At 44.2% G+C, this 17,671-nt stretch overlaps 1 protein-coding gene across 1 annotated transcript in view; it reads right to left on the reverse strand.

The window, feature by feature from the left end:
* Positions 1–328: 328 nt before the first annotated feature.
* Positions 329–17,671, reverse strand: part of ATF6B (activating transcription factor 6 beta) — a 34,138-nt gene continuing 16,795 nt past the window's right edge. The window contains exons 8-17 of the mRNA XM_032946802.2: positions 16,943–17,128; positions 15,043–15,137; positions 13,186–13,341; positions 9,912–10,025; positions 8,940–9,033; positions 8,233–8,297; positions 7,236–7,350; positions 5,256–5,340; positions 4,179–4,354; positions 329–3,779 (exon numbers count right to left, since the gene is read on the reverse strand). Of these exons, the coding sequence (XP_032802693.2) occupies positions 3,630–3,779; positions 4,179–4,354; positions 5,256–5,340; positions 7,236–7,350; positions 8,233–8,297; positions 8,940–9,033; positions 9,912–10,025; positions 13,186–13,341; positions 15,043–15,137; positions 16,943–17,128 (1,236 nt within the window). The 3' untranslated portion in view covers positions 329–3,629. The remainder of the gene's footprint in view (positions 3,780–4,178; positions 4,355–5,255; positions 5,341–7,235; positions 7,351–8,232; positions 8,298–8,939; positions 9,034–9,911; positions 10,026–13,185; positions 13,342–15,042; positions 15,138–16,942; positions 17,129–17,671) is intronic.

Consider the following 17,671-nt stretch of genomic DNA (forward strand, 5'->3'; position numbering starts at 1 on the left):
GTCGCCAGGGAAAGGGAGGTCTGGACCGCCCTACTCAGCACGCTGCCGCCGCGACCCTCACCAGGACAAGCAGACTGAGAAACGAACACCTGAGACCTACACAGCCCAACCTACGCAGTGAAAATGAATGGGGAAGGTGTTCACGTTCACCGTATACTCGTTTTTGGGGATAATGGGCATTCGAGATAAAACTATGCAAATAGATGTGGCATAACCCTTGGAAGAGACATGCAAGCAAGTTCAAAAGGAGCAAAAACAAGTCTCATGAAAGCTCAACAGTCATTCTCAAAAGGTTCCCCCCACAGAAGGGACACAAATGAAGCCACCGTAGGTCGCACAAACCCTTTTCTTTACTCAACGCAATCCATAAATATCACGTGAAAAACATTAGGTTTTAACAAGCACTTGGCATATTCTTTAAAAAAAAAATAAGTTTCTGAACAAAATGTGAAAAAAGGATAGAACAAAACATTTGGTGATACGCTTATAACAATGCTTCTGAAAAATAGATTAGCCAATTGTCGCAAACTACCATATTTTATATCTAGAGCTCCATAACATTGTTCTCATCGTCTGTTTTTCAACAGAGTAAATGTTAATTTAAATAACTATACCGTCACACACTTAAAAATGCTTACATTATTTAGTAATGTGCAGCATGTTTAGACTGATTTTTATCATCAGAAAAAATGACCGTCGGAAATGTTCAATACATTTAACTCAAGACATGTTGAACCGATACACTTCACATGGTGCATCAATGTGCCAACAAAAGTATCTTTATGGGGGGGGGGAAAGTGTTTGGAAAATAGCGATGTAATGTGACACACGTGAAGAGAAAAGCGTCTGAGAAATGGCATCCACCAAGGAGATAAAGCAGTGAAATCAATTCGGGTAAAGGTGTTAGGTGGATTATTACATCACAGGTTGATAAGAGATGGTGGTGGCTTGGTGAGGTCTTCATCCAGCAGTACATTGACCGTGGCTATGAAGAAGAGAGTGATTTTCTCATCAGGCTTATTTATAGTTGTGCCGACTAGACAGCCACCCTTCAGTCGACAAATTCTGGCACGTTATTGCTTAGTTGCCATCTGTGTGTCACAGTCAATGCAAAAGATGTGTAATGTGGCTACATTTTACTTCAAAATTGTAAATAATTAATCTAAGTTTCGATCGTAAATTCATTGGGGTTACATGTATTTACTTGGTTCGTTAAATAGTTAGAAACAGTCAGATCAATAACAATGGAAATCATACACAACCATCAGTTGCTAGTTCATTATAACTAATTTTAATGTTTTCTCAACAAAACTTCAGTGACACATTCAAAAACGTACAGAGCATATTGGATGCTGCCCTGGTGTAACGGTTTGCTCACTGGACTTGCAACCCAGAGGTCGCCAGCTCGATCTCCCATCCAAGCATTATCCAGGCTTAATTCCACTTAACTTCCGAGGTCTGACGCATTCCGGGCGAGTTGGTCATACAAGGGAGTCCAGCAATTGTAATCACAACGATGCACACTTCCTAAAGCGTGACCCTTGACAAACTAGTCTCATCAATATTCCAATGAAAAGTGTCACTCAATAGATATGAACGTTGCAAGCCCCATTCAAAACTTTAAAACGGACTCAAGAGCAACACTTCTAAAACATTGGACAGAAGACACTTTCTCAAAACGTACAGAAACCATCATGGGTCATCTGGGTAGGTGGCACTGTGGCAAGAGCGCAACTCAATCGGAAGGTCACGGAGGTCATATTACAGTCAACAATCAGCCCATCATTTATCTGGGGGCTGATAAAAATGAGTATCACTTTGCGGGAAGTCAACAGTGGTTAATCCTTGGGAGACTCGATTTCCACCACCAACTCTAAATAGCTCAAACATCATGAAAGGGACTCTCTCCTCAAGACACTTTGCATTGCATTGGTTTCACGTGTGCCGTATTAGGAGCAAAGGGGGCACAAGACATTGGCTTTCGCAGGCTGAGTGCAGATTGCGCTGAGAGCAGGAATGGGTTAATACAATTAATTAATCATTGAGCCTATGCTTCTCATGAAAAAGTATCCCGTCATATTGGCCCAACGTTCAGTTTTTTTTTAAACGTCAGTGCAGCATTTAAGTACTGTAAGGGACAAAACAAAAACTAGACGTTAAATTAAAAACAAAACCATTTGAATAAATCATTTCCCACACCAAATTCTGAAGCAGTCGCCATAATTTTGGTTTCTATTGCAGAACAAATAATTGGACCCGTTAGCATTTATTCCCTTTGCAATGCTAACGACTAAGTACTACATATACCTACTATAGGTCAGAGGGAAAATAATCATGTATAAATATTTATAACCTCTACAATATTCCAACAAAGACAACAAAAATAGTCAGACTGGGAAGTCATGACAAGCAGTATAATCCACAGGCGAAATCTGGCCAACATTATTATATGCAAAAAATATGTATGTAAATGGACACACACACATATGCATACATGATCCACATACATATATACACAATGTATATGTATGCTATCCTAGTATGGACTAACGTCTGCATACAACTGGATCAAATATTCTATGTGTATATTTTTAAATAATTAAAAAAGTGATTCATGTTTCTATTAAGCTAATAGGCATATAACGAATAATATTAACAGTACATACACATGACATGCCAGTTAATGTTGCAGCCAGTAAGTCGCACACTATCGGACAGTAATGTACAACAGATAATGCCAGATGAAGCCGGGTGACACAAACCAAGCCAGTGGTCAATGATTATAGGGGAGGCAATGTGCGCACCTCAGATATAAAGGCCGATGGGCAATGCGGGCTGTAGTACACTTGGTCCTAGACAGGTCTCTGATGTGTATTGTGAATAAAGTCAATTCGCATTCATTAACAATTGGCAGAGCTACGGTCTCTGACAGCATCATAGAGGGAGTTCTAATGGGTGGGGGAATTTACCCATGGTAAGCAATTTGCCATTGGTGAAATTTATTGATGACAACTGAAATGCGCGCTGTGTCAGGATTACGAGTTAGGTGAATGCATAAAATTGTTTAATGTCCTGCATTTCTTCTCACTGCACAGTGGAAAGTTCATAGGGTCACCAAGTATAGCTGACCTATCCAGAATTTACAGCTGTGTTGGTTAAACGCAGTAGGGAATCACCCTCAAATGTCTCGGTCGGGGATTGGAGCATTGCATAAAATGCCAACGTATTTCTCATGATTCTGGGAGGAGGTGACATGAGTAGCTTTCTAAAATATATACTGAGAAATATTTCCAAAGCGCTTTGCATATTAAATGCTATTAACAGTTAATTGACGAAAATGCGGTGTTCCTGGTTGGCTAACGCAACGCAGCTGTATGCACCGACGTGGGGAACTGTGCAGGGTTCTTACAGCCTGACATACGGGTGTCTGCGGTGCTGCTGCATTAACATCAATGCCTGTTGTAAACATTTTTGAGAAAAAAATTACCCAAAATTGTCTTTCCTTCTGAAATACAGTCATTTTGGGCACTCGGCTCCTCATATCTTTTTCAAAGGTGATTGTTGTGGGGGACTCCTTTGGGTGACGTGTATAACAAACGACGTGAAAATAATTTAAAATCGTTCGCGCCCTAAAAGTCGCCCTCCCCGTCGATGCTCACGGGGACCTGAGCATTCCTGTAGGCATCCGAGGCGTTCTGGGAAGCCGCCCGTTCGAGCCGCCGCCTTGAGAGGGCCGCTCTCGTGCGCAAGGGCGGCTCGTCCCCCCTGTGAGCGGGGTCCTGCTTGCGACACAAAGACAAAGAGTTCCCCCCCCCCGTGTAGACTTAACGGACTGTTGGGAGGCCATACGCACAGAGCACGGGTCATATCGCAGCAGCAACGTGACGTCATGAGACCACAACAACTCCAATCCTCAGATTCAGTCGCCACCGCGTCCCACGTCCAACCTAGAATCGATTGCAACACTGCCCACCCCCCCGCCCCCCAAAAAAAAAAAACCTCCCATGTGGAATTTACCAACCTCATCTCGCATTACTAGCCCCCCCTTCCCTTCGTCAATCCAACGACAAAAGGCACGATGACATTACGACCCCACGCAAAATGGCCAATGCGATGATTATCCTGCATCTTGTAAAGTATGACGTATCGTCGCGAGCCTGGCGGGGCACCGTTTGCACCTGCGGACTCGTGTCCTTGTTGGTGGAGTAGGAACCCGTGGCGTTGTCGTGGGACGCTCGACGTAGGCTGGGCGGCACCGAGGAGCTGCGGATGCGCACAATGCGCGTGTTGGTCACCTCGCAGTCCACCTGCATCATCGTCTCGTAGCCGGCCGGGCCAGCGTCCACCAGCGAGTCTGCGGGCAGCACCCACAAAAGCACGCACAAAGACAAAGACCCCCGCCCCCCCACGTAGTCTTAAACAGGCTGTTGGGGCAAGTGCTGTACGCGAGCAGGCTATGAATGCCGGCGCGGCACACGAGGGGCAACTGCACCAAGCGCAGTCGCCTCTGTCTCTCCAGCGGCGATGTTTACACACCGCATCAGGTACCAATTTGAGGCCGAGTCAACCTCGGGGAGGCCCAGGACCAGTTCAGATAGTCGTCACGGGTGTTGGTCCTAAGCGGGAATTAAACTCGGGTCACCGGGTTCGTAGCGCAGCGTGCCAACAGCTGCGCCACCGCTCCCCTCAACACACACATGACAAGCAGACACGGTTATTGCTCGTGTAGCATCACAGAGGGTGAGGGGGTTATGGTGGCGCAGTTTGTCAAATAATTTGGCAGTATTCAAAAGTTGTAAGTGCCCCTGATTTAAAAAAGTGTGCGATGGTAATCATCTCCATCGGCGGCAATTACCCCGTGGATAAAATTCCACAATCATATGGCTGAGGTTAAAATACTCCCAGCGAGGGGACATGGAGCAATGAGATCAGTCAGTGAGCAGGAACTGCACTGATGATTGTATTACAGGATAACGAGAGATGGCGATGGGCTGCAGAGGTCTTCATTGAGCAATGAGATATATCATGGCCGATCATGATGATGGCAGTGGCCAATCTTTGCATCGAATGACCACGACTGATGTCCTACAAAGTGGTACACATTTAATCAAATTTGGATTGACTGAGGTGACACCTGCTTGGGTGTCAACCCATCTCAGCTGGGTGAAAACAGGCTTTTAGATACGCGATTGACAGTGGCGAGGGCAGTGGTTATGATGTGTGTATGTGTGTGCTGCATTCATGAATGTTTGTACCGTTGAGAGCCATTGCCGGCATGACCAAAGACATCTTGGGTCTCCGTGTCTTATTGTGGCTCATAGCGGGCAGCAACAGATGATCCTTGGGAGTAAAAGCATCATCCTCCTTATAAATGTACATAAATCAAGCCTTGTCCAGCAGCCTCGCATTATAATCCGCACTCAGGGAGGTAACTCTACCCACCTCCCTCTGCTGTTCTCATAGTCTGGCTTTCCCCTTGTTGTACGTCCACATCATTCACTGGCAAGGTCCGTCTGGGCTAACAGTCTAAAGTGGTACATGCGGCATTAATAAACACCCACTTAAAGGTGCATGGTGATACACAAAACAACATCCGTGACTTATGATTCAACCAATTATTTGGTGATACTGCACGAGCACAATTAACAAAATAACTCATTCGTCAATAACACTGTGGCCTTAAAAAATAAATATATAGTGAGCTACGCTTAAAGCAATTATGTGACTTCATCATAGCACACAAATGTATGACTCATGAGATCATGAAACACCTGTGGAAGGGACAGACTGATCCTAGCCTTCAAATTTTAATGTAAATCATATGCAAATGAGGCAATTGTACAGTATCTTCATAGACCAGTGTCTAATTCCACTGAACTGATACTCAAATAGTGTACATTAGATAAGCTACTAAAGGGTGCGTTTCATCACTTCAATCAGTTCAAAAACCTAGTAAATATAACCAGCTGAATGAATGGTTACACTTACTAAGCTATGACTGCCATTTATTGACATGCAGACACACAGCAGAAGTGTTTGCCGTATCTGAAAAGTATTTCATTCAATCGCAGACAACGCCTACCCGTCACACTGCGAGAACCAAACACGCCTGGTATGGTATTCATGGAGGGAAATGGAGAGCAGGTTTGATAACCAGTTTGTCTTAACAAAAAAAGAGGCAGCAACATTCCAAAGTAGCCTTTACTGAACAAAGTGAGAGCCCACCCATAGCCGAATCCCTCTACCTAACTATACATTTATTAGCCTTTGCTTCCTTCGGTAAAGTAACGTAGAAAGAAAATAAATTAAATAATAGAGTACGACGTTTCGATTGCAACACAAGCAACCGTCATCAGGTAGAACTACATTTGAGAGAGAGACACACAGACAGACACGGAGAGACACAGACAGACACACAAGCAGAGAGAGACAACACAGACACGGAGACACACAGACAGACACACAGTTCTACCTGACGACGGTTGCTTGTGTTGCGATCGAAACGTCATACTCTATTATTTTATTTATTTTCTTTCTACGTGACTTTACCGAAAGAACCAAAGAGTAATTCCTGCAGTCACGAAAGCTTCAGATAAAGTTTATATATTTATTTTACAATTCAGTTCGTGAATAAAGAACAAGTTCGTCTTGGAACATGACAATAACATACATTGAACTACACCTGCTAATTTTACGGGGTCTTTCATGTCCGCTTCATGGAACTTATACACTCTCACTGCAATTACTGTGCAAGTTGGCTCAATGGTTATTACAAATGAATGCTGGTCTACCCGGCTACCATAATTTATGCTCTATATTTTTGATGCTATCTCATATCAATAATAACACTTAAGATGAAAGTATATCTCTGATAAAACTTTACTTGCAAGCAAATCCAATTAAGTAAAGGCAAGGCAAAAAGGTACAGCCCTGCAACCGCCTGTTCACACCACTGCTGACAAGAAGGATCGTCACTAGACGGAGCTCTCGAGAAACCCCCTCTAAGCGGGTATTTGGCCTACTTTTCCACACTGATCAGATGTTTTAAAAGAGATACCCACAATTTACCCCACCACACATGGCCTGCTGATGGACTCTGCGTACCCATTTTATACCACCGGTTGGACGGGGGCGATGAGATTTAAGGAACCCGCCTGTCGTTTGAAGTGCCGCGCCCTGGGAGACTGAACGGCAACATTTGTATTCATAAAGTAAAAGAGCAAAGCGATGCTCACCCGGCTAAAGGACACAACGTAGAAGGTGTCATCTTGTCTGTCAATCGCCTCCAGGAAGTCTATGTATCCCTGCGCCGGGCCTCCATACAGCTGAAGCTGATTGGAGGGCATTGCCCTGTTTCCACAGACACACGCACACACAAAACATGACTCCAACGTGCACCAAGAGACCACGTTATATTCCCGATGCCATCAATGCCTCCTCCCTGCTACCACTGACGAAGGTGAATACCGACGCAGTGGCGTGTGTGTGTGTGCATGCGTATGTGTACGTCACATATCCGCATTGGCCAACTAAGCACCCACATCCAGTGCAGTTGTTGAGCATGAGGGTGTAACTGTCATTTTATACAGATTATCAGAAATCTGATCTCATCGCAGAGAGTAAAGTGTGACTAATCTTATGTTAAAGCTATGGGTAAATAATTTATTATTCTAAAAAAAACTCGTTACTCATATTTTTATGTGATTATAAGTCGAATGCTTTGCAGTTTGGGGGTTTTTGAGGGTCTGATGCACGAAAAGGTTGGACACGAGATCTAGAGCATTATTCTCATATATTTAAAGTAACACACGAACAGGAACCAAGAACACCGTGAGATCACTTAACACAAGGTCTAACTATGCTAGACAGCCCATCAACAGTCCGGTTTGGCATGCTCTGCACAGAGGGCCAGGAGAGACACAACCTCCCTGGAAGCTTCAATTCCTGGCGCACTGTCTTCTGTGACCAGAACGCAGTTGTTATGACAGCCGTATTGGCAGGAGTGGAATGGGTCTCTGGGTCATCCCGAAAACGAGCAGGCAGTCCGATGGACCTCTCCCCGTCAATCGGGGAATCACTCTTCAGCCTGACGACTCCTGATAACGCCCTCACAGCCGCCACCACCTCTAAAACACCTCCTCTTCAGCCCCTCACTGGCTTACGCTCCACATAGCATGGCTGTAACAGTTGCCTTGTACTTTGTAGAAATATAATCTATATATATACACCCACCTGGTGGCGTCAGGGTGAGGTATGGACAGGATTCGCCCAATGGATGACCGCTTGGTGGTGAATTTCTGAAGGAGACAGAGGCAAGGCTCTCAACACGAAGATCGCCCACGGCACTTGCGCCAAATCAAGCACGTAATTGCAGAGTCGTCAGGCCATAAAGCATGAACGACATTTGTTCCTGCGTTCAACGTAGGGTGGTGCTTATGCATACGTTTGGAAAGTATTCCGATTATTTGTCCAATCTAGTTCTATCCAAGATAAGATAAGATACACTCAAGGTCACAGCATGCAGTTTGACAACGATGAGATCTAGTAATACTGTGGGTCATTAATAAAGCTTGTCTACATGTACACAGGAAGGTTTGGTCTGTGTGTGCGTTTGCCTTGAGGGGAAATGGGTTTTGCATGTGGCAATTCTTTTGTGCACAGCACTATAATACCAACTACCTGGGTTCAACTCTCAGCCACAAACAACACCATATGGTATATGAACCTGTCTTAGGCCACCCCTAGGTCGACTCAGCCTTGAATGAGTACCCAGTGCAGTGCGGTGACATTAGCACTGGGGAGACAAAGGTAGCCAGGTGTCGTGTTGGGACACCCACTTCCTCGTGTGCTGTGCCAGCCTTCAGAGGTGCTCGCGAACATCACTTGCCCCAACAGTATGTTAAAGGCTACATGGGGGGCCTTTGTCTTTGTATAGGTACCGGTGGGCTGGGCGGCTTGGGCTGCCACCGTTTAGTCACTTTGCGCCGCTCCACCTCGTGACGGTACACCCAGCCTCTCAACTCATCTGCAAGCCTGCACACAGACACACACACGCCAAATCAATCAACAATCACACACACCTCATCAATGAGATTTCAAATATATAAGAACCGCTGAAATACTGGGTTCGAATATGGGAAACCACCTGTGATGAACCTGGGTTCTCAAGAATCCAGTTCAGGTTTACCTTGTTTAACAAAACAAACTTGAAAAATGCATTCAATCACGATGGCATTAAACACCCATAATGTTAATTATGATATTTAAATTCACACAGCATATTCCAGCTTTGAAGAGCTGGAATAATGTTGGTTTGAAGGTGTGCTTGTGTGGGGATGAGGCCAAGTGAAGAGTTTTTTGCCACGACCTACGAAGACCATTTTCTGACACGTGATGATGTGATGTCACACTGCACCACTGTAAGAGTTCTGAATAGAATTTCTCTGTGGTCTCATGGCGTATCACCAAGAGTAAAACTGGAATTTAAATGTAAAATAAACATGTGTCTTCATCCTCACAGCATCCTTTGGCCAGCGATCGTACAAAGACGGTCACTGCATCGCGCACTTTCAGACGCGCTTCCGTAGCTGTCTGGAACGCTCTTCCTTCTGATATTAGGAAGCCGTATTCTTGGTTCTTTCGGTAAAGTCACGTAGATAAAAAAAAAATCATTACAAATAAAATTAAAGCAAAAAACCCACGTTTCCATTGCAACACAAGCGGTCTTCATCAGGCAGAGAGAAAAGTCAAAATTAGGAAGCCACTGAAGCTATGTTATTTTAATCGACATTGAAATACAATTTATTTACAACTTCTTTTGGTATTTAGTTTGTTGTCCTTCCCCCGCACCTCTGATTAGCACATTTGACTATGTACAGTTCGAAATAAGTTCTACATACATACATACATACCGGAGAGACTCGGTCTTATTGAAGTGTGGGCAGGATGGTGGCCGGAGGCTGGGTAGGGAGCTGTTCACAGTTACCAGCAGCTCTTTTCCATTGGCCAGGGATGTTGTCTTGTTCCTAAATAACAACAAGGCAGGGTGCATACATTCACCTCTTATCAAAGGCAGGTACAATAGGTGGTGATGTGTTGAACTTTCAAAGTACTCGTCGCAACATGAATGCTAATATGTGCGTACGCTAATAATCATAAGTGCCACCTGGGCAGTGATGGAAATTATACATTTTCAAGGTGACAACAAGCCTATACATTACACACTGTTGACTCTACACAAAGTAGTAATCATTGTATTGACATCAGAGAGGTGACGGACCGAATTTAATTCGATGCAGGATTTTAAATTAACACTTTAGAATTGTCAGTGAGCACTTTAACCAGTGTCAAACGGCCAGATCAATATTTTGATCAATATTGGCCATGTGTGCCTGAATAGAAATGCTGCTTTTAGATGCAGCTATGAATCCAAAGTGTATCATATACGCCAAGGAGTTTACGTTGCAAGATATGTAAAATGTCAATATCCGGATTAAATGGTGGATATTCCATGTTTATTACCCACAGCTGCTGAGCACAGGCCCCAAAAAGACAAGCTGCCAGCAACAAACAACACTATAAAAGTTGTAATAGATAAGAGCTAAGACGTTTCTTGAACTGAGCAAGCTAATAAGAGCTTGAGAAAAGAGACGATGGGAGAACATTCTAAAGTCAAGTAGCATGAGGCAAGAAGCAGGGGTAAACAAAAAGATTTCCAAAACCATGAACAAACACAAGATCCAGGTCCGATTTAACACAGTACATAAAATTTGTGATCTGATCTCATCTGTGAAGGACAAGATTCCTGACATGCAATATCCCGGCGTCTACAAACTAAGCTGTATCTGCGGCAGCAGTTACATTGGGGAAACTAAGCAACATGTCTCGGACCATGTCCATGAACATAAAGCAGATTTAAAACACGGTAGGACCAATACTTCTGCCGTCGCTGATCATTAATTTAATAAGGCTGGCTCAGACGAAATAGATTTCTCTAAGATGATGGTACTTTGCAAGCCTACTGGCTATCAACAAAGATTCGTTCATGAAGCCATCCATATATACAGACAGAGACAATTTCAACCAAGAGGAAGGTTATAGACTCAGCAATTATTGCAAAAATGTCATCAACCACTTTGGGTCATGACTTGACTTGTGTTTTCTTGTCAATCAACCTCCAACTTCAGCAGTGTGGTGTGTCGAGCGGGGTGCAGGGATTTCTTGGCGGCCCTTTGCTGCATTGCCATTGCTGCTGCATTTGCATTGCTGCAGCGCCCATGCTCCTGGTGCATGGGCGGTGCTACGCCCATCCCTAAACCTTTATAAAGTTTGCCTTTAGAGGCTAACTCCTTTGCCTGATGACGACCGCTTGTGTTGTGATCGAAACGTCGTGATATTTTTATTCACTTTATTTTTATTATTTTTTCTATCTACGTGACTTTACCGAAAGAACCAAAGAATAAGCAGAGAGGAAGTTCATTGATCTGCATGATGTTCAGATGAACACTAAACCAACGTTTTTTACTTTACCAGGTAACCTGGCAACAAATGATAGCTCAACGAAGTGTCTTACCATGTGGAAATGTATTGCAGCCAAATACTCTAAACACATATTTCTAAATGTAGAGTGAGAAAACTGGAGGATTCAGAGAAAAATACATGTGACCATGGGAAGAATATGCAAACTCCAAATATACAGGCGTCAGAGTCGGGATCAAACCCACAAACTCCTCCTGTACACCAGGCAAGGTAGTTAACATTTCGCCACGTGGCACTCACTGATTATGATAACCACCACTTGCTTCCCACGGTGTCACTCATTGTGTCTCATTCCGAAGAATAATGATTTGTTTTAAAAAAAATGTCACTTTGGAACCTCCTTTGCCAGTAGCAAAATATGATAATTGTTTTTTTACCCTTCTATCTGGCAACAAAACTGACAACTTTTTTTTCTGCGCCTTTTGGCGTCATCTGGTCCAACACCATGTGAGACTAGGCTCTAAAGAAAGCAGTCTCGGGTGTGGACCAATCAATTTCAAGGACAGTGCATACATTATCAGAGTTATGTTTTTTGTTTGCATTCCGACCGCAGGTATTGTGGTCAATGCAAACATGACTCCTTTTTAAAAAAAGGTGTCAGTTTTGTTGCCAGATAAAAGGGTAAATAAAAAACAATTATCAAAATTTCACTTGATCAGCCAACCGTCCTATACATCCAAAGAGAATCCCATCAGCAAAACTGACGATGCACAGTGGAGTGGGCCCATGTCCAATTTATCTAGAATTTGCCCAACCTCAACAGATCTTGGAAGCTAAGCCTGGATAGTGTTTTTGGATGGGCAACAACCAAACAATTGCCATGTTGGTTGTGTGACTTCACGGTGGGCAAGTGAAGAGAATAGTGCAGCAAAATCCATTGTTGTACTGTACTTCTAGGTTTTCGTGTATATGGTCCTCGCCTTCACCAACCTGCAGTGACAAGCGTAGTGATGTTTGGTCAAATTACCACCGCAACCGCACGGGCTAGGAAAAGGCTCTCAGCCGTAGTGGACTGAGCAAATAGGGGTGAAGGTTAATTGCCAGACAAGTGTGGACAATCGTAGATATTGGTAAGTAAACAAGATTTTTCCAGATTGGTTTGAGAGGCCAGTAATAGAATGAGCCAAGAAGAGGCCCCTCCTCCAGCAGTGGACTAACAAAAAGCATGTCAGAAAGAGAATCAAAATATGTACTTATACTGGAAGAATCATATGAGCTATTCTGCTCTTTCTCACAAATGTCCAGGAGGGGTGGATCAAAACGTTACAACAATACAAAAACATAATAGTGCAAAGTATAGGAAAGGTAAATAAATTATTTAAAATATATATATACGAATGAAACCAAACTATTTTTATCTTACCAGGTAAAGCCCATTGAACCATTCACTTATTGCTCAGAAGTGACCTGGCCATAAGTGATAGCTGAACAAAGTGACTTATCACGTGTACATTTACAGCAGCAAAAGAGTCTAAATAATAAAAATGCATGTTTCCAAATATAAAAAAAAAAATCCACGCGACCACAGGGAGAAGATGCCAACTTCAAACATACAGTAGGCGTCAGGGTCGGGATCGAACCCCCGAGGAGGCCGGCTAGCCAACAGCGTGCATGCGTGCGTGCTTGCTTGAGCGCTGGGTGGCATACGTGTAGACATGGTGCTTGCGGGGGCTGTGCGGGTGGGGCTGGGTGTGGAAGGCAGGCGGCTCGCGAGGCACTGCCAGCAAGTGCCGCCCGTGTCTCAGCGTCAGCTCCGCGGGAGGCTGAACCGCGCCCAGCGGCACCGTGTCGCTCTCCATGAACCTGCACGCGACACGTCCGCACATTAACGAGTCGGCGCTCAGCACCGGCACCACGGACATCGATGATGGCCATTGTGTATTCTTTAGCCAAATAATTGTGCACCAGTATGGACCAGAAGTAGTCACACTCGACATGTTTGATGGCCAACTCAAAACTGCAATGGAGTGTGTCACGGGGTCGACTTGAGGGCTACAAACACCCTGAGCTGCCCGTGCTGTCACACCCTATCTCCCCCACCCACCCATTGCAACGCTGCAAACCTCTCCCAAATGTAATCACGATTGTGCTATCGGCATCATGTAATGAGACAAGGAGTCCATTTGAAAATCTTGCGGAGGAGTACAACCCTTTGTGCGAGATAATAGCCCACAAAAGTGGATATCACAGAACTGCTTTTGGAATCTCTTCCAGCGACATCTGGTCCACACAGATGTAGCACTTTTCCACCTGCCCTGCTACAAGCAGCAATGTTCATCGCATGACAATCAAACTGACATTCAAACCAAATGATGTGCAAAATCAAATTTATTGCGATAGTTTTTTTGTGCAGTCATTGATGACGAGGCCGAAACCAATAACTTATTCCACCCGAGATCCCGGTTTAACCACGGTCAGCTGCCTGGAATCAGACCCAGGATCCCAAGTTGTGACAGCCAAGTGCTTTGACATGTGACACCCCTGCATCAGTTATGAACATATTATCACACAGCAAACATATTCATTGGCAGACTCAATCCAGTAGCGGAAAATTGTACAAACGTATGGCGAGGGGTTAACCACTCCATAGATAATCCCTATCGACTTTGCCCAATGTGTATTTTTTACCAACCCTGCAAGCACTACCTGGTCATATCGTGAGGACTGCTGTGCAATCAAAATCACAAACAGCTCTCCAGATGTCCATGTCCCTCTCTTTGTACAGCATCTCGATACTTGTTCACATTTAGATGTCATGTAATGTATCACATGATATACATAACTAGACTGAAAACTCATTTCTTCAGAACTGATATTTTTGTGTTTAGTTTGATGTCCTTCCGCCCCGCACCTCCAATTAGGATGGTTGGCTACGTACGGTGCGAAAAAAGTTCTACATACAGACTTGCCTAATGTAAGCAGGGGAATGACACTTAAAAATGATTACAAATGATTACAATTAAACCACCAAAAAGGCAATGTTAACTTCGAATGTGGGTTTTTGCAGCCAATATATTGATCCAAGATTCATAATTGGTATAATAGATCAACAATGATCCATGTTTGTTTTCAAATTCTGACAAATAAACAAATATGGATAAAATATAATGTACTGTTCTTATAATCTATGTGAAATTTAATAATAAGTGTTGAGTTAGCGCGACCAAAGAGTGCTGTGCAGGAATCAAGTTCCACTGCGGGATCTTGGTGAAGAAACCGTTGACGCGATGCGAGACACACTCAAACGTGGCACATAAAGAGCCGACAAACTACTTGCTGCACTGCCCCCAACAGAAAACGTTGCCGCCCTGCATACAGGTGCCTCGCACACGCGATGAGCCTTTGAGTTGCCGTTGTTGTAAGTGTGCGTCAGCGCCACCACATCCCATTTAGTGCGTCGAGGTGGAGAGGCGATCGTGTGTTTTGCGGTGGCAGCGAGACGTGCGTCGGCATGCTTGCGCGCGTGCTGTGCTGTGCGGGTGCGCGCATGTTCGCGAGCGTTACCTGCCAGGACTCCACGTCAATGCCAGGAAGCAGAAGAGAGCCATGACGCACACAGCGCGTCTGCCCGATACGCCGCCTCCTTTCAACTGGGTGTTCTAAGTAAGAGAAGCGCGCACGCAAGCACACACACACACACGTGACTTCGAATTAACCCGACTGTAACAATAGGCCGTCCCGATGCTGAAGTGCAGCGTAGCGGTTCTCCACTTCACTTGATAGGAAACACGCAGGCAGGTTTCATCACCAACGTGGCGACGTGCTTCACGCACACCCACGTGCGTGATTCACCATCAGCCAGACCGCTCGAATGGAAATCCCTAGCTGTGATGCGCAATGCAGTCATGTCTGGGCAAATCTTGCCTGCTTTATGCATCGATTGCACACACACACACACGTGGATCACTGTCAGGCCACGGTTGTGCGTTCAGTGCTCAGTTCTGCACTCCTTCAACGGAGGAACAGCACAAACTCTCTCCTGAAGCCCTCTCATCGTGGCTAGCAAACAACAACATTGGCATTTAGCTCCTGAAATATATTGCTATAAGCAACGACAGAATTAAATAAAGATGAAGAAAAAAAAACACATTGAAGCAAAATATTCATTTAACAGGGATGTTTTTTTTAATCTGCTCAGAGCAGCAGGATTTCCTCACAACCAGCAACAAGATCCAACATCAATATATCTTATGGAGATGTAAATTTATCAAGATCAACTGAAATACATGCATCGAATTGTGTGTGTGAGAAGCATTTATCTAAGATTTGTTAAAATAATATTTTTTTGCTAACATTCAGGATGAAAAAGTTGCACGAAGGAGAAATTGAAAAAAGATGAGGTGGCTAGTATGAACAAAAACTGGAATTAATTAATAAAATTGTGACCCAGAATTGCAATGAATCGAATCTCTGGAAGAATGAATACCTAATACTTGACAATACTGGAAATAATGGTACTAGATCATGATATAAAGATGCCATACCAATCAGGAATATTTTGAGGCGGAGTCGACCTAGGAAAAGCTAAGGCCAGGTTTCAGCTACCCAACACACTAATGGCGGCTGTGCATCTTTGGCCAGGAATCTTTGAGAGATTCGCAACATTAAATTATTAATACTGGAAGAATCCGATGAGCTGTAAAGCTCTTTTTCACAGATGTCCAGAGCGTGTGGAACTGTCACGCCATCGGCACAGTGGTCGTCCTTGCAGGATGGCTGAAGTGGATGTGCAACTCAAGCAGACAGTGAAGGGACAGTGAAGTTGAAGCACTGTACTAACAACCATAACACCCCCCCCCTTTCCCAGGCACACAAAGGCAAATTTACCCTATATAGCCTTTCAGGCGATAAAGACAAGTGCTACATAACCAGTACCAAAACCTGGCTACCTTTGCGAACCCAGTGCAGACGTTTGTTCACTGCACACTCAATTGATGCCGTGTCAACATAGGTAAGGCCCAAACCTACGTTGAATATTCCATTTGCATTAGCCAGGAAATTAATCCAGGTAGGCATGATTACCACGCAGCTCACATGGGTGGTCAGTTGCCTCGTTATCACTCTTCTATCCCTACGGTGATTACCTTTCCCACAGATATCACTCCTTGATTCCTCCACCCATGCTGGGGATGCGATCTCGCCAATACTGTTTTGTCTTGTTCATACTGTATTCCACCACCATACTGCAGGTCAAACACTTTATCTTTAAGCTTCCTATCTCGCACTGCGCGATGTTGGACTGACCTCCCATTGTATATACGTTCAACTTCATTTGCACCGTACGTAATCAACCGTGCTAATCGGAGGTGTATTTTTTTCTCCCCCCAAGTTCTAACAACCTTGCTCAATTAAAGAGCCGCCCGATAAACCTTTACCCTATCACAACATCGAAACGGGCACCTACCTCGGTTATCAGCCCTTCCAGCCTCTGCTTGAGCTCCGCGTTGTCTCTCCGGAGCCGCTCGTTCTCGCCCAGCGCGTCTCGAAGGCGCGCCTCCAGGCCCGTCACGTACTCCTTCTTCTTGCGCCGGGACTGGCAGGCCGACTCGCGGTTCTTGATCATGCGCTGCTGCCTCTTCAGCACCTTCACCTGCTCGCACAACGGCACGGCATTCCCTCGTTATTCGAGAATACGTTCCGGAGATGCTCGCACCTCCGATTAGCACGGCTGGCTATGTACGGTGTGAAAGAAGTTCAACATGCATACATATGAATGGTAAATGTTGCCGAAAATGATATTGGCACATGAAAATATTTTTAATGAATAACCTGGAGTACAGAAATAGCTATTAAAAACATGAACCTAACACAAAAAATATAAAATTGGTTGTAATAAACAAAGTAAATAACAATAAATATTAAATAGTTTATAAATTAACATGAATAAAATTAAGATGCTGCACTTTCTTACATCACATTCTCTCATCACTTCATATCACTTTCTTTCTCTCTCACTCACTGCAGTCGTGAATATTTCCAGATGTGATTCGTGGATAGGCAAAATTGCAGATAGCCAAGTTTGTGAATAATGAAGGAATGCTGTACAAAAAACTCTGAGAAAATGTGGAAATTCCACGTCGTGGTGGCCAAGGGCCAGTCTCCCTCACATAGAAATCCACTTGTGTACATAATA

Source organism: Petromyzon marinus, chromosome 5 (assembly GCF_048934315.1).
Source record: "Petromyzon marinus isolate PM22_M1 ecotype Great Lakes invasive population chromosome 5, UKy_Petmar_22M1.pri1.0, whole genome shotgun sequence".
Lineage (NCBI taxonomy): Eukaryota > Metazoa > Chordata > Hyperoartia > Petromyzontiformes > Petromyzontidae > Petromyzon > Petromyzon marinus.